At 37.9% G+C, this 24,598-nt stretch overlaps 1 protein-coding gene across 7 annotated transcripts in view; it reads left to right on the forward strand.

Moving 5' to 3' along the window:
* The window catches only part of PNPLA8 (patatin like domain 8, phospholipase A2), a 45,899-nt gene that overhangs the window by 16,507 nt on the left and 4,794 nt on the right, over positions 1 to 24,598 (forward strand). For 4 of the 7 annotated variants that reach the window (XM_075744302.1, XM_075744317.1, XM_075744308.1 and 1 more), the window contains 3 exons: positions 1,796 to 1,853; positions 4,078 to 4,272; positions 18,355 to 18,414. In XM_075744302.1, the coding sequence (XP_075600417.1) occupies positions 1,796 to 1,853; positions 4,078 to 4,272; positions 18,355 to 18,414 (313 nt within the window). Of the gene's footprint in view, positions 1 to 1,795; positions 1,854 to 4,077; positions 4,273 to 6,114; positions 6,240 to 18,354; positions 18,415 to 24,598 lie in introns of those variants that run through there. The other 3 variants (XM_075744333.1, XM_075744342.1, XM_075744353.1) reach the window with 2 other exon arrangements.

The following is a 24,598-nucleotide window of genomic DNA, read 5'->3' on the forward strand; positions in this document are numbered from 1 at the left end:
GGAATTAATTGTGTTGTGACTTCAGTACAGAAAGTAATTGAACAGTGAGGCTTGAGAAAGACATTTCTATAATATGCAATTACAGTAATACTAGCAACAAAACTAAAACAAATTTGGTGGTGATATTTTTTATCTTTACACCTTAGTGTCTACAGTTGCATACTAGTTTAAGGGATTTCTTGTACCTACTCTGAAGAATCAGTTCCTGGCCTTCATAAGAAACAAGATGTGAGAAAATAATTAGTCAGTTTGACAGTTCCTGTAATTAAGCAGTGGATATTGCTTTTGCAGTTTTTTAATCTTTGCATTCAGGGTTTGGGAAAAAGTACCTAATGCAGATATTTAGGAAGAAGTATATGACAGTGATGTAAATCAGTAGATGTCTTTCATATCTCACCTCTGTCAGTCTCATCTTTTATTTCTGAATATTTCTACTTCATGGTTCTGTGTGCCTTCGTCTCTTTCTGTAATCAATTAGCGAGTGCAGATGGCACTCTACCCCTTCTGGTTGGTGACTGTGAGACTGGAATTAATGCATTTATTGGAAAAAAAAACAAAACAAAAGAAAACCCAAACTAAACCAGTGCTATTGATGTAAGAATTGTGTCAGTAGCAGTCTTCAGTCATAGGACTAGAAGCTGTTCCCTTCCTTCCTCCCTCTCAAGGACATGTACACAGCCATCCTTCAAACACAGATATCCACTAGTGGAAGAGTAAATTGTTCTACTTCCAAATACAGTTTACTGTCTATATTGAGGACTACTGCTATTATAGCATTTAAAGCTTCTTTTATCTTCTGACCTGACTGGATTGATCAAGGTGGTGTTGTTAACAGTGGAAGCGCTACTACCTACTGTCACAGTAGTGCGAGCTATAGATGGATGATCTCTTAACAAAAACACATGGAACCACCTTACATAAAAAGTGTGGCAATACTGAAAACCATCTTTGCAGAATAAGGTAGATGCACCACATGTGTTTGTGTGCGCTGTGTACAAGAGGAGGGAGAAAGCTTGCTGATTTAAATGAAAGCCTGTTTGGAATTGTTATGGATGAGCACCCACTCTGTGGAGTTTTATACCTTTTCTGTAAGCAAATCGAAGTTGAAATAGATTCTGATGGGTGAGTATGGGCTAGGATGTTGATATCCTCCAGTCTCCTGCGCTATGTAGGAGGGTTACCATCTAGTTAGCAATTAGAATACTGATCCTAATGCTGATGTGATGATAAATTACAATGCTGACTGTTCGTGTGATTTCACTGTCAGATTGATAAAAATGTATGCATATGAAAAAATTCTTCCTGCAAAATGGATGTTAAATGCATATTGAATTATTGTGGAAGATTACCTGTAGATGTTTTACCTTTCTTCTGAATCATGTGGAATGTTGTCTTTCCTTAGCTTTTGTTTTCATAACAGTTCAAAAGAATAGTTTTCATTTCTATAAAACTGCTTAATAAAGATGTTGATTTTTTTTGGTTCTTAAATGTAGCAAAGTACTACGTTTTCCTCTCATAAAGTAGTTGAGTATTCCTGATGATTTATGGTTAAGTATGTGGTGAAGTGAGTAACTGAATCAAGACCTCAATCACTCGTCAAACTTATTTCCAACAGCCTGGAAGGTTTGAGATATTGGTCCATTGAAGTCAACTGTAGAAACCCAATTGTTAAAATGAAATCCAAGCATTGCTTCTTTTAAATGCAAAGTTCTCAGAAGTAAGAATAATAAAAATGTATGTCTTTTCTTCATGCTAAACTCATGAAGCATTTTCAATTTCTTACACTTATTTGCAGAGAAAAAATGGGCTCAAATCTTATGATTGAAACTGCAAGAAATTCCAAATGTCCGAAGGTATGTACGATTTTCTAAGGTGAATACTAATTGTGTATTCCACAAGTACTTTTAAGAGTTCTCAGTAAGAGTATTAGCCCCAGAAGAATATTGGATAAACAGTATGAGTGTTGATACACTCTCCAAGCTTCCACATGAGATAACCCATGCTTTTAAAGGATAGAAATTCATTAGATTCTTAAATTTCTGCAGCAATTTCTCATATTTTTATATAATATTTTAAGGTAGAATATGTTTCAGAGATGTTAAAAGGCTTATAAGCAGAGAAATACTAGGTCAGCTTCGTGAAGTTGTGCAAAGTTTGTTTTTTCACAAAAGAGAATTCTCGTATCTGGCGAGGCTGTCGTGTCAGCTGTGATCTGTGTTACTGTGTAGTGAGAGAACAGCATTTCTCCTCAATTTATCTGGATTACCAGGTTTTCTCCAGTCACAGTCACAGGCCTCGAGATCTCTCCTCTTTCTGTATGATCTAAAGGGCACCAATTAATTGGAAGGGTTTTATATACAGCAGCAGCATGAGAGTGAAAGATGAGACAGCATGGGTATTTTATTTTTGGTGAAGGATGGGGTGTGAAGAAAGAGGAGAAATATAATAGCACGTATTTCAGAACAATCTGTAATTAACAGGTGGTTTGGTGTCATAGCACTATATTCAATGCTTTACTGTTAAATGGAAGATATTCACATTTTTCTAAACATAGAAACGTGCTTGACTGACTCTGTTCCTAGTCCATGTCTAAAACAAGGACATGAAAAGACTGGAGTGGCATGTTGCTTTCTCAGAGAGAAGCTATCCTATGTTGACTTGAAAGTTATCTTTGAACTGGGATCTTTGGCTTTCTTCCATGTTCTTCAGTAATAAAATGTGAATATAAATAGAGTTGAAACTAGCTATTCCCACTAATAGCTTTGTAGTGCTAGCAGAGGTGGCACTCTTTTTACAAGGCGCAGCAAAACCAAAACATGCAGTTGTGTGCTCTGCTGCTGTAAAATTCATGGATTTTTCCAGAAGGCGCTCAGCACTTTACAACTTAGGCTGCATCATGAAGTGGAAGTGTATATGGGTATTACAAAAAATAAATTCAAGCATCAGTTTGATAAGTTTCTATTAAATTTTCTGAAGGCTTTTTTTTTTACTGCTTGTAGTAGAGCTTAGAACAAAACCTTCCTTTTGACAAAACCAGGAAACTTCATCAAATGATGGAGTATGAATCATCATGTGGTTTGCTTCTGCTTTGTCATATAGAATTTACACTTTTCTTGTTTTCTTTGTTTGTAAGGATGGACTTACTGTGAATTAAATGATTTAACTTGTGTAGCTGAAGAATGGAAACGAATACAGCAATAGCACAGCCTCAGCTGCTAGTGCTGTTGAGTAATGTTTCCCAAAAACACTCTACTCTGCAAAATAGTAAACAAGATAGAATTGAACACCCACTTGTCTGCTTAAAAATATTGTTCTGAACAGCACCAGCCAGGCTGGGAGCATTGTCACTAAAAGGTCTTACACATTCTAACACTCACCCGTAACTATAGGTGCTCTCACCTTGTGTGATTGTATTTGTAAGATGCAATTTCTTTTTTTTTTTTTTTTTTGCAGTTATACCTTTTTGTTTTATGGAAATACTCTTTTGGCTTTTCACTCAGTTTTATATCTGTGACTTTTTTTTAATGACATTTCAATCTCCTTACAAAAAAACTTGAAAGATTTATGTTTGATTCTTTTTGGTTTTTCTTTGGGACAGATTCTTCCTACAATCCTTTAACTCCGGTAGCAATATTAAGTAATCATTTTCTTGGAGAAAGAATTTGGTTGAAGTTTCTAACATTCATATTTAATGGCATTGTATTGCTGGTTACAGACTTTTGAAAATTAACTACTATTCATTAAGGCAAAACATTTTAAAATCTTACAGATGACACCAGCATTTTATTTAAATATCAATGGAGAGAGATTGGTAGAAACAGAATAGCCAGTGGAAACAATTAATTTCAGGTTAAAAATAGCATTTTCTTTAGGGAGTTTGGTTTGGGGCTGTTTTGGGGTTATTCTTGACTTTTGCTTTTTAAAATTTAGATAGGCATTATAAAAAAGGAAATAAATAATGAACAAAGTAGGATTGCAGAGATGCATTTAACATATAAAATTGAATTTCATATTGTGGGAAGTTGTCATTACTGTGATTATCATATATAACTATTTTTGTTCCTCCTAACTCACTAGGTAGCTGCAGTAAGCACCATTGTAAACAGAGGAACACCACTGAAAGCATTTGTTTTTAGAAACTACAATCACTTTCCTGGTGTTAAGTCTCATTATATTGGAGGCTGTCAGTATAAACTGTGGCAGGCCATTAGAGCATCATCTGCTGCACCAGGTTACTTTCAGGAGTACATTTTGGGCAACGATCTTCATCAGGTAAGATGAAATCTTCTCCTTTAGTAAATATTTTCTAATATTATACGTGAGAAAAAAGTTGTCTGAATTTCTGAATCAGAACTAACCAGATAAGCTGGTAGCAGAAAGGAAATCTAGGATGGATAGGGGTAAGAAATGAAGTTTTTAGCTTGTATAGCACTTATAGGACTAGAAAAGGTATAGGCTTAAAAATTTTCATCTTCTCAATACAAACTTAAGCTCTTCTGCTCTTCCTTTCTTCTCTGCCTGGAAGGAAACCTTATATGAGTTGTAAATTTCTCGTGACTTCCTGCTTACAACTGGTATTTCATTGAGCTTTATTTCACTAAACAGATGGTATGACTTAAAATCTAACAATACTATAAAGTGTGAAAAAAAAAAAAATCAAGTTATGCATTTCACTGTTCCTTTTATTAGTGCATAATTTTGGTTTACGGTCTACTTTTAATTCTTTCCATTGATAGCTGATTAAGCTCTACCCTGGTCCTGAGCTAGGAAAAGACTAAGAGATGCCACAGCAGTAAGATTAAACTCAGAGGACAACTGCAAAAGAAATTCCCTTGAGGATAAAGCAATGTTTCCTATGAACAGTGTATGCTCGTTAATTGTATTATAGCTTCTATTGGTGACCCTAGTTAGTAAAGAGCAAGGCAAATTAAATTCTTCAGTAGTTCTTTAACCATTGTGTTCTTGTCTTTCCGTGCCCCTTTATTATTCTGCAGTTCTCTGAGTTTTGAAAGAATCCTTTTTACACTACATACTAATTTAAAACATTAGTATTTATTTTTAAAAAGATGTATTGCAGATCTGTGGCAGAAAGGACTACAAAGGGTGACTGAACCAGAGACCTTCAACAAAAATAGCATAGGATTCAATCACTTAAATGTAAAGAAAGCATCTATTACACTTCTATCTTATTAATTCATATGGTGGCATTAGCCTTAACTACTAGAAAGCAATAATAGCATATTTTGAGTAATAAGATGTACCTGGGTCACATACAGAATTTCTCATGGTGTCCATTGAAAGGCTGTGTAATCTCATTAGCATTGCAATGTGCATAAGTAATAGTGAAGTTTAAAGACTAACAGATAATTAAGGAGTATTAGATGAAATAATGAAAAATTCATTTGATTAGAAGATAAAAAATGAAGTATTGACACAGAAACAGAATTTAGCCCCACGGGCTACAGTCCTTCATGAACTGCTCCAGTGTGGGCCTCTCCCATGGGGTGCAGACCTTCAGGAGCAAACTGCTCCAGCGTGGGTCCCCCACGGGGTCACAAGTCCTGCCAGCAAACCTGCTCTGGCGTGGGCTCCTCTCTCCATTGATCCATAGGTCCTGCCAGGAGCTTGCTCCAGCGTGGGCTTCCCATAAGCCACAGCCTCCTTCAGGTGCCTCCACCTGCTCTGGCGTGGGGTCCTCCACGGGCTGCAAGTGGATCTCTACACCCCCTCATCCTTCCTCCATGGGCTGCAGGGGGACAGCCTGCTTCACCATGGTCTTCACCATGGGCTGCAGGGGGATCTCTGCTCTGGTGCCTGGAGCACCTCCTGCCCCTCCTTCTGCACTGACCTTGGTGTCTGCAGAGTTTCTTACATCTTCTCACTCCTCTCTCCAGCTGCAAAAGCTCTCCCTAACTGTTTTTTCCTTCTTAAATATGTTATCGTTGATTGGCTTGGCCTTGGCCAGCGGCGGGTCCATCTTGGAGCCGGCTGGCATTGGCTCTGTCAGACACAGGGGAAGCTTCCAGCAGCTTCTCACAGAAGTCACCCCTGTAGCCCTTCCCTGCTACCAAAACCTTGCCACACAAACCCAACACAACGGTGGTTTTTTTAAAGCTAAAATTGGTGTAACACATTAGATATTCCAAGCTTAAGCGCTGCTTGAAATCCTGAAACATGGTCATCTTCCACCTGGGCAAGCAAAACTGGAAAGGAGCTGCTTTAGCCTTTGGAGCTGTTCCAAGCTGCTCCTTAACTGCTTGAATGGGTCAGTGTTAAGCTATGTGAAGCACTTTGCTTCCTCTTCTCACCTTTCCACCCCCTCTTTCCTTGAATTGAGAGTACATCAAAGTCTGTCTGTGCTTCTGTATGAAGAATAGCTACATAAACAACATGATTTCTCAACTTCTACATAGTGATTAGACAATTATTTGTCTTAACATCATTTCTGAATTGCCAGGCTTGTGTGAAATGCAGTAAGGTGGATATTAATTTAATCTATATTTACTTTTAAGTCCAGTTTACCAGACCAGAGAATATCATTTGTTTAGTGTTAATAGAGATCAGATCCAGTATTCTCAGTCACACAGGGCTAGGATGAAGTCTAGTTCATTTTTCCTTGCTCCAGACTCTTTGGACAAAAGCCTTCTGTATGATCTTACCAACACTGTTTGAGAAACTCACCATTCTATTCTATGTGATATATTTTAATTACTAGAAAGCAAGGGCTTAGGATGTGGTTCACCTTTGTAAGTCATAAAGAGCTAAATATGTTTTCAGTACTAAAAATGTTTATTGTAGTAGCACTAGATGCTAAATTTTCTGCTAAATTTTCTCTCTTCTACCCAGGCATGATATTGAAACACTTTTGAATTCTTTTAGAATCTAAAGGATGTTATCTTTCATGTCATTCATGCTTTTCTTTCCCCAGATTACACTTTTCTTACCACATCTCTATTTCCATAATTATCTATGTTCTATGGGATGTGCTTGGTTTTTTATGAACAGCCATCTAGCAAGGTGCTACGTGGCAAATGCTACATAACTGCCTTCATGCAGATTTCTGTCTCAGATTATAAATCCACCACTGCATGCTCAAGCTTCCCTGAATTACCTTGTTTTAACTCTGGGGTAAGAGCCTTCATGCTTGGGGCAGATTTACCCTTTATGTTCTTGGGTGTAATGGTACCTGAGTGCAAAATGCAAGGTAATCAGGAGCTTTAGCTCCATTAAAGTATTCAAAATGAACCGAAAAGAATAAGTATGCATAAATATGTTTTTAAATAAATAGAACCCTAAATGCAGTCATATTCCTGTTTAAAATAGCTTTGTGATTATTTTTAAAGTATTTTAGTAACTGTTAAGTTATAGATCATATCATAAATGAGAAAGTAAATTTTTGTTAACTATCTCTACTCTAAAAATGCACTGCAGTTGTCACATTAAGTTCATCAACCAGGTCATGTATGATACTAACATTTGTAGTTTATATGGAAATACTCTTTTCTATCTTACCACTTTAAGCCTAACTAGCAGGTTGGGCTGTTTTTGAACTGCAGAAATAAATGAAGCATAGCAGTGTTAGATGTTCTCAATAGTACCATGATTTTTGTAAAGTGCATCAGCACAGTATGCATTAGTTGTAAATAACAATTTATGCCAAAGGCTTCAATACTGTAGTACAGTGTCAGAAAGATGATGGTCTTTTTTTTTTTTTTTAATGGCTTGGAAACTTCCAATCTCTTTTCTGAACATAAACCATGCTAGTTTCTTATTAACTTACATATAATCTGCTTCTGTAGTGTTGATATTTCTAAATAATTAAAATAATAGAGATGGCCAAAATGAGAAAATGATTGTAAAATGTCTGTGAAAATTGAGAATAGTAAATATAATGGGATTTGTTTCCTTGCTTTGAAGTTTGGGACTTCATATATGGATTATTATGACTGGAGTGTTGGGATGGAAGGTGGAAGGGTACAGGCTCTTTAGGAAGGACAGGCAGGGCAGACGAGGAGGGGGCGTTGCCCTCTATGTCAATGACCAGCTGGAGTGCATGGAGCTCCACCTGCGGATGGATGAGGAGCCCACCGGGAGCCTATGGGTCAGGATTAAAGGGAGGGCTGGGGCAGGGGACATCATAGCAGGGGTCTGCTACAGGCCGCCTGACCAGGGGGACCGAGCAGATGAAGCCCTCCATAGGCAGATAGGAGCAGCTTCACACTCACAAGCCCTGGTCCTTATGGGGGACTTCAACCACCCCGACATCTGTTGGAAGGACAATGCAGCTGAGCGCAAGCAATCCAGGAAGTTTCTGGAATGTGTTGATGACAACTTTCTCCTCCAAGTGATAGAGGAGCCCACGAGGAGATGTGCCATGTTGGACCTTATTCTCACCAATAAGGAGGGCCTGGTAGGGGATGTGAAACTCAAGGGCAGCCTTGGCTGCAGTGACCACGAAATGGTGGAATTCAGGATCCTCAGGGCAGTGAGGAGGGTGCACAGCAAGCTCACTGCCCTGGACTTCAGGAGAGCAGACTTTGGCCTCTTCAGGGATCCGCTTGGTAGAAGACCATGGGACAAAGCCCTGGAAGGAAGAGGGGCCCAAGACAGCTGGCTAATATTCAAGGGTCACCTCCTTCAAGCTCAGCAGCAATGCATCCCAACAAAGAGGAAGTCAAGCAAGACCACCAAGAGGCCCCCGTGGATGAACAAGGAGTTCTTTGGCAAAGTCAAACAAAAAAAGGAAGCCTACAGAGGGTGGAAGCAAGGGCAGGTAGCCTGGGAGGAATACAGAGAAACTGTCTGAGCAGCCAGGGATCAGGTTAGGAAAGCCAAAGCCCTGACAGAAATTAGTCTGGCCAGGGATGTCAAGGACAACAAGAAAAGCTTCTCTAGGTATGTTAGTGAGAAAAGGAGGACGAGGGAAAATGTGGGTCCCCTCTGGAATGAAATGGGTGACCTGGTTACCTGGGACATGGAGGAGGCTGAGGTACTCAATGACTTCTTTGCCTCAGTCTTCACTGGCAAATGCTTGAGCCACACTGCCCAGGTCACAGAAGGCAGGGACTGGGAGAATGCAGAACCGCCCACTGTAGGAGAAGATCAGGTTGGAGAATATCTCAGGAACCTGAAGGTGCACAAGTCCATGAGACCTGATGAGTTGCTTCTGTGGGTCTTGAGGGAACTGGCGGATGAAGTGGCCAGGCCACTCTCCATCATATTTCAGAAGTCCTGGCAGTCCGGCGAAGTTCCCGCTGACTGGAAGAGGGGGAACATAACCCTCATTTTTAAGAAGGGGAAAAAGGAAGACCCAGGGAACTACAGGCCAGTCAGTCTCACCTCCACACCTGACAGGATTATGGAGCAGACCCTCCTGGAGACTATGCTCAGGCACATGGAAGATAAGGAGGTGATTGGTGACAGCCAACACGGCTTCACTAAGGGCAAATCGTGCCTGACAAATTTGGTGGCCTTCTGTGATGGGGTTACAGCGTTGGTGGATAAGGGCAGGGCAACTGACGTCATCTACCTGGACTTGTGCAAGGCATTTGACACTGTCCCGCACGACATCCTTGTCTCTAAATTGGAAAGACATGTATTCGATGGACGGACCACTCGGTGGATAAGGAGTTGGCTAGATGGTCGCACTCAAAGAGTTGTGGTCAATGGCTCAATGTCCAAGTGGAGAACGGTGATGAGTTGCATTCCTCGGGGGTCGGTACTGGGACCAGCACTGTTTAACATCTTGGTGGGTGACATGGACAGTGGGATCGAGTGCACCCTCAGCAGGTTTGCTGACGACACCAAGCTGCGTGGTGTGGTTGACACATTGGAGGGAAGGGATGCCATCCAGAGGGACCTTGACAGGCTGGAGGGGTGGGCCTGTGCGACCCGCATGAAGTTCAACAAGGCCAAGTGGAAGGTCCTGCACGTGGGTCGGCGCAATCCCAAGCACGACTATAGGCTGGGTGGGGAATGGATTGAAAGCAGCCCCGAGGAGAAGGACTTGGGGGTATTGATTGATGAGAAGCTCAACATGAGCCGGCAGTGTGTGCTTGCAGCCCAGAAAGCCAACCATGTCCTGGGCTGCATCAAAAGCAGCGTGACCAGCAGGTCAGGGGAGGTGATCCTGCCCCTCTACTCTGCTCTTGTGAGACCTCACCTGGAGTACTGCGTCCAGCTCTGGGGGTCCCAGTACAGGAGAGACATGGAGCTGTTGGAGCGAGTCCAGAGGAGGGCCACGAAGCTGGCTGGAGTGATGGAGCACCTCTCCTGTGAGGACAGGCTGAGAGAGTTGGGGTTGTTCAGCCTGGAGAAGAGAAGGCTCCGGGGAGGTCTAATTGTGGCTTACCAGTACCTGAAGGGGCCTACAGGAAAGATGGTGAGGGACTGTTTATCAGGGAGTATAGTGACAGGACAAGGGGTAGTGGGTTCAAGCTGAAGGTGGGTCGATTTAGGTTAGATGTTAGAAAGAAATTCTTCACTGTGAGGGTGGTGAGGCACTGGAACAGGTTGCCCAGAGAGGTTGTGGATGCCCCCTCCCTGGAAGTGTTGAAGGCCAGGTTGGATGAGGCTTTGGGCAACGTGGTCTAGTGGAGGGTGTCCCTGCTCGCAGCAGGGGGCTTGGAACTAGATGATCTTTGAGGTCTCTTCCAACCCAAACCATTCTATGATTATATATGGAGACCAGGTTTTGTATTGGCTTATCAGTGAGTTGTACGTTTAAATCTGAATGGAAAGCGCTGTGGCAGTTTATCTGACCTAGCACTTTTCACATGTGTGAAGATAGTTATTTTGATAATACAAATTTAGTGGATTTGTTTTATAGTCAGCCTGTGTATTCTTGTTTTATGTTATCTAGCTTTTGTTGAAATTTGAGTCCTTTTGCAAACTATATGAATTAGTTGCATGAGAGTTATGTGTAGAATTGAGATGAATTCACAAAGATTTTATGCATGACTCTACATATATATATGCTGGAATCATGCCTGAACTGAACTGTAACTGTTTGCTTTAACCCTCGCTTTTCTATTATACATATATTTATATAAGCGTGTGTATTTGTGTACACACATGTATGTCCTTTCTCTGGGAACATTCCAGTCTGACTTCCTGTACTAGTCACTGTAAATGTTTGCGGGGATTGTAAAGTGTGTTAATTTATTAATAAAAGGTAATAAATTACTTTTAGAGTAATTTCTAAACAATTCTCATGTAATTGTTTAGAAAGAGATTTCTAGGTGCCTGAACACTTACTGTTATTTGTGCTGCAGATAAGCTGATGCCAGGTTTGTTAAATTACTGCAAAAAGCAAGCAGTTCAAAAACAAATAGCAATATTTACATTCAGGTCAATCATGCCATGCTATCTGGTTCCACTGTGTCAAGTAGGAAAAAACAGTGCAGCTGTTGGTAGATGAGGGGAGGAGGATTAATATTCTTTGTGGTTCAAAAGAGGAACACATTAACATTCAAAGGGATTTAATCCCTGTAACATGCTTCTCCAGGAACTGTGTAAGTCAAGAGAAACCAAGTCATGATGTTACAATATAGAAGCTGTATCGCCACATGTCAGCTTTTTAATATTAAAATCTATTTATGAATCACTGGGGGTCTCAACCTCTCCCCAGTCCTGTTACAACCAGTGATTTGTTTTTTCCTACTTCCCACAGAGAAGTATTGTTTGTTTTACATATTCCTTTTTCTTTTTTTTTTTTCCCCTGTAGTGTGAAAAGCATTTGGGGGACTCAATAATGTCACTTTAGTAGACAGTACAGTATGCTGAGGAAATTGCCAATTAATTAAAAGAGCAATTTAAGATTTAACAAAATCATTATGCACACTTCATTTACTAGGTTTTACAGTGAAAACTCAATTTGTCCCACAGGATTAATTAAAAGGGCAGCAGAGCTCTTGTGTGTGTGTTGGTGCCGAGTTTAACAAAGCCACAGATTTTTTCAAAGTAAAATGTCATCAATTTAATACAAAGGATTTGATCACCTTTTTCTTGATAACTTCCCATGATTTCATTGCTGCATTACAATTCCAGTCATTAAAATGCTGGTGATGAGTTACAGTAGTGTTCAAATAATCATAATTACTTTGAGCAAGATCAGATACTAAAGCAGTTAAATTGGCAGCTAATCTGTTAGTGGAGTTTTAATAATGCAAGTGTAACAGGATGTGTGGTGAGAATACAACCTAGAAATTAAAAAAAAATATGTATAGTGCACTAATATGATGTAACTAAAATTTCAAGTCTCACCTTCATTATAAAGAAACTGAGTATTATCCTTTTTTATTTTTAAAACTTTTCCCTTCCTTTTATTAGGCAGTAAATCTGTAAAGCCATTTCGTCTTTGTAGCTTGTTACAGGAGAGGCCTTCAAAAGTGATTCGCTTAGTGGATCCTACCCTAATTGGTTTTACACGGTAGCTTTTAAAATTAGATTCAAGGGTGCTTCCCAGGCTCTAAGAAGACATAGAATATAGGTCACATTGGAGTTCTTTTCATTCTTAGGATATGCCACGGTGATCAGTATGCACCAGAGCTTATACAGACTGTGGTTTAATAGGTGTATCTTGTTCTCACAATGATAGAAACAAATATTTCTTTGTTTCTCTGTCTACTTGTTGCCATACACATTTTCCTACAGCCTCGGAGGCAACATCGCCGACTGTTTAAGGAAGAGGGATTTTACTGGAATGTGTTAGCCACATGGATGTGTGTGTTCCTTTTTCTCTTATGAATTCTAGAGGTTTGGTTAGCAGCTCTTAAGGTGGACACGCATGATGCAGTTTATCAGCCTTCGTGAAATTGCTGTGCTTACTGCACCAGTAGTATTTTGCAGAGCAGACTGCTTGCAACCTTCCCTGCAGGGACTTGCTAAGTGAGGTGTTATTGAAGATTTGTTTAGTGAAGTGAAATTGAGAGTATATTTTGTTTAGGCATTTAACTTGGATGCATTATAATGTTTATCTCTAGTTATTCAGAGTGATGGTTCGCTAATGTAACTTTCAGAGTGATTATTTAAAAAAGAAAAACAAGTGTCACTCCCAAATGAGCTGTATTACATTTCACTATTTTTTTGCTTAGACTGCAGAGTCCATATATCTTCAGTGATGCTGTTTACCAGCTAATATTTGCTACAAAACAAATCTTGTAAAATTAGAGGAGGCTGGTACAGTGAAGAATTAAGAACTGAGTCACTTCAGCAACCTCTGTACAGACAATCTGGTTCACTGCTCTCAAAATCTGATGTTACCGGCCACTATTTCGGAGATCAAAAAGAACAATTTACTGTCAATTCTTGATAGCTTGTAATTTTTATTTTCCCAAGTTGTATATCTCTCTAAGACTGACTTGAATGAAGCCATATTTCCATATGAAATAGCCTTGTGATATTTGTTGCACATAAAAGCCTAAGAATGTAGTGGCACTATTGATATACTGTTACCTCTTACCTTAAGAAAAGCTTTTTTGTGACAGATAGTCGCCTGGTGCGTAATGCAAACAATCACTTAATGCTTTGTCAGCTACCATCCAACCTCCAATTTGCCTTCTGCATTGTAGTTTAGAAAAATGCCTCTTCATGGATACAGGTCTTAGTACTGTGATAGGAATAATTTTCACCATGTATACGAAATGTGCATAATTAGTTCAATACCCAGTGCATTCCCATTAGTTGAATAGGGCACAATGTCTAAGCTCTATTTCCTGTACTGAGCTGCTCTTCCAATACAAGGATGAATCTGTAGTGTTAATTTTGCAAATCCCAAATCAGTTCGCAATCTCTTCAAAGACTCTTTAACTTGCAATGTTTATTTTACTGGGAGTGTATTTACACTGCTCTTTTTAGTAGCAGATATATTTTAGATTTTGGGCTACAGAATTTAGAATTATTTCAGCTGATATTTCCTTACGAAAAAGGATAAGGGAGTTTAGAACAAAACCGTTTCCCTCAGGTCAAATTCAGTCCTCTGTCATCATTGCCAACTGCATCATAGACTGTAGTTCATAAACCTGTAATTCTGTCTTTGCTGTAGCTACCCTTGTAAAAGGTTATTTCAAGAAGATATTTTTCCATTTTTCTTAGGACTAGAAAATTTCTGATTTTTACGCTTTAAGTCTATTCGTAGCTAATGGGTACAAATTGCACTTGTGCCAGTAATGTTCTCTAGTTTAATTAACTTCTTGTACTATTTACCCTTCCGATGTGTATATAGAAAGCACTCATACCCTTTTTTATTTTCTTTGTCTAAATATGCCAGTCTGTCTCGATCTTGCAAAATAGGCTCTGTGTTCTCTTGATCATCCTAATGGTCCTTCATTGCACCTGCTGCAGTTGGAGTAGTCTTTCTTGAAACTGCACTATTCAGTGTGTTTTGGCATGACCCAAGACATATTCTGCAAAGTTGAATGATATGCCAGATTCAAAATTAGCATTTCTAAATTAGAAGCTTCTTAAATTTTACCCATTTTAAGATCAAATCCTTTAGTTGTGAACCTGCTTTGTTTCAGTTGCAATGAAATGAAATCTAATGTTTGAGTCAACAAATAAAGAATAAAATTGTATTAAGAAATTTACATAGCTTACATAATTTTATAAAAAAGGGGTTTTTATGCAAACTAATTTCAGTTTGAAATTATAGTCTGGAAGATAAAAACAAATTTGTGGACTCTCTAATAAATTTAGGTTTAGATGTTGTCTGTAGAGTTACCTTAGAACATTCTCATTATTGTAATTCTTAAACAGATGAATGACCAGCAAGTTTTGAGTAGCATTTATTAATGATACATACAGTAATGTCACCTAGATTCCTTATGAGTCGCTACTAGTCCTCATACTCTTCTGTATGCTTTTCTCAAAGCATTTTGAATTTCCTGTCATTTTACTATTCCTTAGTAAACTGACAGCTGAAAGCATAGACCAATTAGTTAGCAAAACTAATTTCAATGTGATATTAATAATATTAATCAGGTTATTGATGTAAAAATATATTGAATCTTAAGAATATTTACATTGTTAACTTGGAAAATGAAATTTAAAGGATTTTGAAATTTTGACAATCTAACTTGGTCAGCTTTCATAAGGATTAGGTTATCTCTGGATCTGGGATACTTGCTCACTTGTGGAGGTTTTGTAGTGATGTGATTCTTTTGTGTAAGTAGTAGAGTTTTCTCCTTAGTCCAATATATCCCATTGTAGCAAATAAAGTTTTTTATATGCTTCCTAGGTTAAATGTTGTCAGAAAGGACAAACTTTCTAGACTTGAGCCCCCTAGTGTCATCTGAATCCAGAAGGGTTTTATTGAGATCCATGGGGGTTTTTTGGTTGGTTTTGTTTGTTTGTTAGGGTTGGGGGGGTTTTTGTGTATTCTTGAACCTTGCCTGTGGTTCACAAACATCATAGGGAGAACCCGAGCTCAGGCCTTTGTTTGGGGCCAATATAGATTCAGTCACAGGCCAGCTTTTTCTCTTAGGTTGCACACTATGATCCTTACTTGTAATATTACAGGCAATTCATCATTTGGGAACCAAAATTAAAATACTATTTTGGTGATGTGTCCTGTTGTGCATTGCAGAATTCATGTAATTAAATCTGCAGTGCACAGCTTGTGCTTTTAATGACAATATATTTTATTGCCCAATAATTCTTTCTTTCATGATGTCTGCTAATATTTAGCAATTCTTCATCAATACGGTATAAGAGTACATTTTCCATATCTGACACAAAAACATGAATTCAGTAATGTCTTCAGAGCAGCTGGTCATTTTCTGTGAATTAATGACTAGCTGGGATGAGTTAATAATTTAAGATAATCACCTAGCAGTCTACCTCAGCCAACCATTCATTCTGAAGAAATGTCGAGAGCAAACATGGCTAATGTAGGGTAAAATAATGTAAAAAATATTATTAAATGTTTAGCTTATAATAGCAATCATATTGATAGCTCTCAGAAGCATTTAATACAACGTTTGTGTGTATGCAAACAGTGTATTATGGTGTTGCTAATTTTTAGGAAAAAAGATAAATACTGTATGAGAGAACAGTACTGAAAAAGAAACTTCTCAGTAAACTTTCAAACTATTAGATTTTTTTTTTACTTTAATGTGATCTCAGTATAAAGTGTTATCTTTTTGCAACTGGTGTAGTAGAAGTACAAATGCAGCTAATGTACTGTCTGATTTTTTTTGAACTGTCAAAGAGAGCAGTAATGGAAATTTTAATGTCATTCAATAATATAAATACAAATGCATTTAATTTTTATTTTTTGTACAAATATTTTTCTGAAGAATTTTTCCACTAGCCAGTTCAAGGCAAATCACTTTTTTCAGTGCACACTTCTGCAGTTAGTTTTCACAGTTCTAGAGTGTTTGTTTTTCTAGTGTCTGAAAAGAAATTCTAATTTTGAGATAGCCTTACAAAGTAATGAGCAGAAGACCTTCATTTTAAGAACTTAAAGGAGCATCTCTGCCTCTCCTTAAGTAACCAAATCTGTTTGTTCTGAAATTGTTAGGAATTTGGTGTACAGGAGGATTGCATTAGTACCTGTCACCAATTAAGGCCTCTGTTGGGAATCAGCATAGTGCACAATACATCATAAATTGTATGTAGTTGACCCGATAGCATCTCTGTTAGCATGATTATCAAGCAGGGGTGAATATTTCTGAATAAATTGCATGAAATATTTGTATAGAGGGATAACCATAGGTCATTATGTTTCATAGAAAATTATCTAATTTATTAAATCTTTTTTTCACTCATCTCTCATGCAGCAAAGTAGATCAGACCCACCATTAGAATGTAGCTAAAAGAAATTGTTCTAGTGCACTGTACATTTTAGAGATTTGTTAGAAAGTCACCGCCATACATTGCTGTCAGCAAGATAAAGAGGAAACAATTCTACTTCTGTACTGTCTCACGTTTGTAAAACACTATGTATTTTATGGAGTCAAAATAGTTTGTACAAGGACTAAAGATTTCCTGTACTTGCTGGAAGCCCTTCTTCCGCAGTTACATCCTCAGTAGTACTGTCACCAGAGTGACTGATAACTCACCAGAGGAGAGCCGTAACTAATGTAGTATTTCAAATGGAGTTTGTGTATGTGTAACAGAACAGGGTGATCATGTAACCTTTATATGGAGGAGAATATATTTATGCTGAATGCTATAGTGGCTAGTTTATTGCACAGTTAAATCTGAATGGATAGATTCCTTTTTCACAAAGTGTATATTAAAAACTGTAATTTGGTATCCCAGTGATGTCTGACTGAGCAAACCTTACAGCTTTATATGTGAATATACCAACATTCTCATAATGACACTGGGTGCCCAGTGCAATGAGAGGACTAGGTCAGGATGTGAATCTTGAAGTTACCTGTATGAGTAGATCTTAAAGGTAGTTAAATAACTCTCCTGTTTTCTACTCTGAGGACATTTGCTGCTACTTATGTAAATGTAATGAGGTGACTTTACAGAACAATTGGGCAAGGCGTACCTATTTTACTTACAGAAACTACAGTAAATGTTTTGAGTAGTTATTTTAATTTTTCTAAGTAGTAACCTCTTGTAACAGTGCAGCAACTCTTCAAACTCCTCATTTAAAGCAGTAAGTCCTATCCTTAATCTGCATGTTTATTATCTTGATGTTGACTTTAAACATAAAATTTGAAAAATACTTTTCAAAAGTCCTTTCAGAATCTTAACCTGTCTTGTCCTAGCGTGTGATAACTTTGCATTAATTCTGCCTCCACTTTTTCACAAAGACCATGAAAGTAAACAGAGCAAGTCTCTAAAAGTGAACTAAAATGCAAAGCATGTCTGCATGGGCAGTGAGGTGAAATGGTTACTATGGAGCCAACAAACTCAGCTTCCAAATATCAGATTTGGCTTTCTTAAGTTATACATCCTTCATCCACTTCTAGATTATTTTCTTCACAAAGTTTAGGATCATTTAAGCGCAACTGTGCAGCGCACAGGATGTTACGCAGAACAATTACGAGGCACAACTTGAGTCTGACAAAATTAGGAAATGCAATGATAGCCTATGAATGTACAGAGTATTCTGAACTTGTTAGAAACAACTGCCTATGGTAGAGTATAGTTCAAACTGATTTTTTTTTCCCAACATCTTAATTTTAAGTAACGGTTTCTAAAATTTTGACTTAAATATATACATAAAGTCACATTCACAATAATTATTTCAATGGGACAAGATTTTCAGAAGGCTCTGTGCTGTGAGGCTCCCAAGTGGTCTGGAACGTTTGCTTGCATTGAGACTTTTTCCTTCTGATTGTAGAATTTGCCCCCATCTATTTCATAATGTTTAACCAGGCCTTTCTTTATCCCTAGAACTGGGCAAGCAGGGTATCTTCACCAGAGAGTTTTCATTGGAGCATATGCCTACAAAAGGTGCATTTTTCCTGCTTTAAATAATTTATGATCTGTTAGTCAAATCATGAGGGAGCCTTCCCTGACTGTTTTGCAACTATCAGAAAACTTACGGAAAATATGAGCTATAGCTTTAAACTTCAGGCTAACAACTAGCAAGCCTTAAAAATATGGGTTTTTTGAAAAATCTGTATTAAAAAAAACTTTTCATTGAGTCCACTTGGGAATTAGCTGATAAAATATTAAACAGAACATAACAATTGGATATTTACCACTTGGAAAGCCTTTGGCAAAAGACTGAAAGTAATGAACTCAGGGACTGGGAGACTGCTTTGCTATCACTAACAAGCTTGGGTTTATATGTATTAAGCTCCATTTTAAGATTAATTTATTTGATTACTTCCATATTTTTATTAGAAATGTTTAAAAAAGCCTTCTTGCTGTTTACCTGCATGATGTGAGGAGAGTTCTAAACCCCTTTTCAGCACTTAGTTGCATTAACATTCCTAGGATGGCCCTTTGTGTTCAGTGTACTGCCAGCAAATTAAGTTGACTCAAGTGTGGAGTGGTTTTGCAAAGTTCAGAATATGAAGCAGTGTGTGGTACTTGCCAATGTGCTGACCATAGAAGCACAGAAGAATGCAAAAGGGAAGGGGTGACTCACATACGTTTGGGAAGTGAAAAAGAGTTTGCAATTGGATTGAGAACTAGCTAAATGAGAAGAGATGGTGAAATGTAGGGAAGGCCAGACAATCTAAGAATGGGAGAACAGAGAGAATGAGGGGTCTACTCTGGCCCTCTGCCCAACACCAAGTCCTGAGTCAGAGCTCGGGACAGTTGCACATTTTTGTGGGTGTTGGTCAGCAATTTAGTCATTTGGAGAGTTCCTGTAAGTTACCCTTTTGGTTACACATTCCAAGGTATGAGTTGCCTATGGAAAATGCATGTTTGAATTTTCCACGAGACTTAACCTGGACTGACAAAGTTCAATTTCTAATAAGATTGGCTTTTAAAAAGTAATTTCATTTTACAGCTGGAATAACATGTATCTATAACTCATACAGTATTTCTTTAAATAGAGTAGAATCCTAAGAAAATTGGAGGAGGACAGAGCCTTAGGAGGTCATCTGGTCCAGCCTTCAGTTCAAAGCAGGATAAACCTCAAAATTCAGTCAGTTTGCTCAAGACCTTACCCAGTTGACTTTTGAAAATATCCAAGGATGGAGATTCCACAGCTTCTCTGGTTCTTACTGTGCACTCTTTGAAAGAGTCTGGCTGTGTCTTGTCCCCCTTTAGGTAGTGGAAAACTGTGATTGGATTCCTCCTTGGCTTTCTCTTTTTCCAGGTTAAGTAAACCCAGTTTCCTGCATCTCTTCTCATATGTTACGTCCTTCAGCCATCTTTACGTATTTCAGTTTTTCAGTGCCTTGTAACTGGGTCTCCAAAACTGTACACAGTATTCCCAGTTTGACCTCACGAGCACTGAATAAAAGGGGACAATCACTTCACTTGACCTACTGGTTTTGCTTATAGCCCAAGTGTATGTTGATAATCTAGTAGTTTATCTAACAGACTATTCATATTGTTTCTCTTTTCCTGTGTGCACGCAGACAGTACCATACCATAGCAATATATCTAATAATATAGATGAAAGGAGGGACATTTGAAGATATTCCAGTTTGTCAAAAAACAACTGATAAATTTATGAGGAACTGAAAAGGTTTCGGGCTGCTCATAAAATCAACATTGCTTTGTAGAATTCAAATTGCATCTGAAGCTTATAGTATAATTTGAAATACTACTTTATATCAACAAGATTTTTACACCATTGTATGTGGTATAAAGGTCCTTTTTAGTTTGCATTATTTTGTTTATATGAAGGCTTTAGGAGATCAGAATTGTGCTATGCCAGTATGGGGGCATGAAATCTATGCTTTTCAATTATAAATTATGTTCTGAAAATATATTCCATATAATAGATAATGGGCACAAAGAATGCAACAATATTCATACACTTTGAAGGCTGCATTCTGTCAGTGTATTTTGCACATCTCTCTAATGTTGGCATTTGATCACTATACTTGCAATCATTCTAAAATGCATTGTTGTGTAAATACAATTTTATATTGAAAGTCAGACACAAGGAACTTCCCCACAGTCGTTCCATAGAGTATGAGGTGCAGCTTGTCACTAGTACTCCTAGTTTCCCTAATCTTTTCAGTGATTGTCATATTTTTCCCCATAGCACATCACAACTATCCACTTTGCTGTATTTCTAAAAAGTATTGCACTGGTGTTGGCTTTTGTTTGTTCCCCAGCTATGGATGTCTTTCAGTCCATGGCCTGGATCAGTAAATTTAATTGTTCAGGTTAAACTTTTGCTTCAGGATTACTACTATTCTTGGTTTGACATTCTTCCCTCCTGCAGAATGGCAAGATCCTAATTCTACCATCATTCTAACTGAAAAATTTAAATTTAAAATTGAGAGGTGGATCAAAGACAAGAGATTGTACCAAGAAAATGGAACATTTGAAATTGAATGAACTCATAAAATGAATGACCTCATTCTGGAAATAGAGATAAACAAGAATTCAGGTTTTGGCCAACAGGCATCTCTGTACCCATAAATCAGATAAATTTGCATTGTTTACTTCCAGCTTTTCAACTGCACAAAACTCTGGAGTGGCAATAAAGCCCATAAAAGCTCATATGGAAGAGAAAGCGATTGTGTTAGTGGCCAAGACATTCCATACGACTAGCAATCATTCAGTCTTTTCGTTATATTGTATTTTGGTTAGTGTATTTTTATAAACATCTCTTTAAAGCTGAGTGCTTACAGTAAAAATATTTTAATTGATAAACTATAGATAATTTAGATTGCTTTTTATAATATTACTATAGAATAACTTCAGCAGAATTAGGGGAAAAAAAATTAAGATACCGAATTTAGAATTTCTCCAAATCAAATTGACAGACTAAATACATAGGAATTCCAAGCAAGGATCAGTGAAGATTCTTGTGATCTCAGTATATATTATGTATGAAACTATGGAATCAGTCACTTGGAATTGTATTCCAGTGTCTCAAAGACAAGCATAAAGGAGGATATGTCATCATTTCTTAAAATTACTTTCTTAAAAATGTAGATCTGGCTTTCATATTTCTGTATTGCTAGTTTAATATATTTCTCAGGAAGGACTTTTGTTCAGTTTTATGACGATAGAGGAATTATTCAGAATCAGAAAGGTTAGTTTCTATTATGTAATATTAGAAGTGGAAAATCCTTTGTGGTTTACATTTTTTTTTAGGATTCACATACATGTGAAATCATTGCAACTAATTTTAAAGCTTGTAAAATATTTTTCCACAAGAATTTCAGCCTTTGACGTAATTAGCTCTAAGGTTTCTGGAGCTGCAGAATTAAATTATTGCAGTATTTTCTTCACTGAGTCCTTAATAGTCCGATTTAACTAATAATGTTGTTCACTGCTTCAGTAGTTGATCATTGTAAGCAAAAGAGCAGTATGATGAATATCTTTGTTTAACAGAATGAGCTGATTTGAAGCACAGTATTGATCAGGATGTCATCATTATCAACCATAATCTGTTTGGAGGGGGAAAAAAAAATCAATTGCTTTCCTTATTGAGTCCTACTTCTAACTTTTTAAAAATGACATGTATCTATATAAATGCTAGAAGTTATGTGAAAGGTCTCAAAATTTAAAATTATGAGGAATAGATGCTTAGTGTCATTTCAATAAACCTAAATTGGAGAATGCTTAAATATGGAAATCATTACACAAAGCTGTTGGTATCATCACAGTACACGTTTGATATGTTTAGGTATGTGTACTTTACCTTCCTTTGATCCTTTATTTGTCAATATTACAAAAATATTGTAGTATTCTAGTATTATATAATAATTTTTGATAACACTTATTTTCCCATGGTGAAGCAATCATGTTGAATTAAATTATATTGTAAGATCAGTAGAAATTGTTTGGTAAGCATGTTTTTAATCTAGGATTTAAAGAAAAAAGCAAGCTCCACAAAGGTAGCTATTACAATTAAAAATCATTAAAATGATTAAATCATTAAATCATATGATTAAGAGTCATGGGGAATTATATCAAGGACAAAAACATCCTTGTATTTAGTTTTATGTGTAGAAGCTAATTTAAACATAAGCAAAGGATAATAGGCACTGAAGAGACGATTGATTTTAGCAGTGTTTTGAGCGAAGCGGACAGTATCCAGAAAGAGTTCAAAGAGCTTTTTGTAGGTTGAAATGAAAGCTTAATTAAAAAAAAAAAAATCAAAAAACTAAGCTCAGTAATCCTGTTTTTACTTACTTATCTAGCACAGCTGTAGTTAAAAGGAGTTTCTGCAAAATATTTATCAACACCATTTTTTTTTATTCTAAGCTCTTCCTGGGTAGAGTTGCTTTTTTTAATTGTTCTTGTGATGGTCAGGTATAAGATATAGGGAGTTCAGGCAGCTTTTGCATAATGCTTATTGTAGTCAATATTCTGTTTCTTTTATATTTTACATGGTTTCTTGGTATAGATTTTGAATGGCTATAAAGATACTCATCTCTGCTATCGATAATGTTTTCAGCTTAAGTTTTGCCTCTAACTGCTTTTTTTTTTAAGACATTCCCAATATGTAAAGTCCTGTTAAATGCAAAGTAATCTGTTTTTTAGTTGGAGAGAAGATCATTTTGCTTCCAAGAAGTGGTGAACATACTTTTTGAGACTTGCTAGATAAAAATCTTCTTGTCCGCTTCTCAGACTTACTGTCAGTCATACTGATTCTTACTAAAGCATTTTATCCCAGCCTCACCACCTAAGCTTTTGACATGTTGCTAGCAAAAGATGTCTCTCCTCACTTTCAGACTTGTGAGAGTAGGCTTTGTTCCTATTAGTCTTGGGCTAAATTCTCATCTTCAGACAACTTAAAGAAGCCTCGTGTTCCCAGGGCCCGGTCCTTGGGGGGGACTTAAATCATCCTGATACCTGATGAAAGGACAATACAGAAGAGCTCAAGCAACCTAGGCGATTTCTCAAGTGCATTGCTGACAACTTCCTGGCACAGTTGATGGAGGAGCCAACAAGGAAAGGTGCTTTGCTGGACCTGATGTTTATGAACAATAAAGAACTAGTCAGGGACATGAAAGTTAAAGCAAGCTTTGGCTGCAGTGACTATGAGATGATGGAGTTCAAGATCCTAAGAGAAGGGAGAAGGGAAGAAAGCAAGACTACTTTCAGGAGAGCAGACTTCATCCTCTTTAGAGTTCTGCTGGGAAGAATCCCATGGGCTATGGCCTTGAAGAGAGGAGGTGTCCAGGAGAGCTGGCCGATGCTCAGTGATTGCTTCCTTCAAGCTCAAGAAAGGACCATCCCAACAAGTAGGAAATCAAGCAAAGGTGGCAGTCATGGATGAACAAGGAAGTCCTAACTGAACTCAGACATAAAAAGGAAGCAGGGGCAGGTGACCCAGGAGGACTTATAGAGCTCCTCTCCAGTTTGCAGAGATGGAGTTAGGAAAGCAAAAGCTGGCCTGGAGTTGAATCTGGAGAGAGATGTGAAGGACAACAACAAAGAATTCTACAAGTACATAAGCAGCAAAAGGAAGAGTAAGGAAAACACAGGCCTGCTACTGAATGGGGCTGGGGAGCTGGTGACAAATGATATGGAAAAGGCAGAGATGTGTAATGCTGCCTTTTTTTCAGTTTTTACCAGTAAAAACAGCTTTCAGGAATCCCAGGCCCCTGAAGCTAGAGGGAAAGTCTGGTGCAAGGAGGACTTGCAGTTGATGGAGGAGAACCAGGTCAGGGAGCAGTTAAAAAAACTGGACATACAGAACTTCATAGGGCCTGATGGGTTGCACCCATGAGTGCTGATGGAGCTGGCTGATGCCATTGCAAAGTGACTCTTGATTAAATGATCATGGTGATTCATGATCACTATGGGAGAGGTTGGGAGAGCAAATATCATTCCTATCTTCAGGAAGGACAAGAAAGCTCTGGGGAACTACAGGCTAGTTGGCCTCAGCCTAATCCCTTGGGAGGTGATGGAGGAAATCCTCCTGAAAAGGATTTCTAAAGTCATGATGGACAAAAAGAAGGTGATCATGAGTAGTTATCATGGATTTACAAAGAGGAACTCATGATTGACCAACCTGGTAGTCTTCTACAATGAGGTG

The sequence above is a fragment of the Balearica regulorum genome, chromosome 1, assembly GCF_011004875.1.
Source record: "Balearica regulorum gibbericeps isolate bBalReg1 chromosome 1, bBalReg1.pri, whole genome shotgun sequence".
Lineage (NCBI taxonomy): Eukaryota > Metazoa > Chordata > Aves > Gruiformes > Gruidae > Balearica > Balearica regulorum.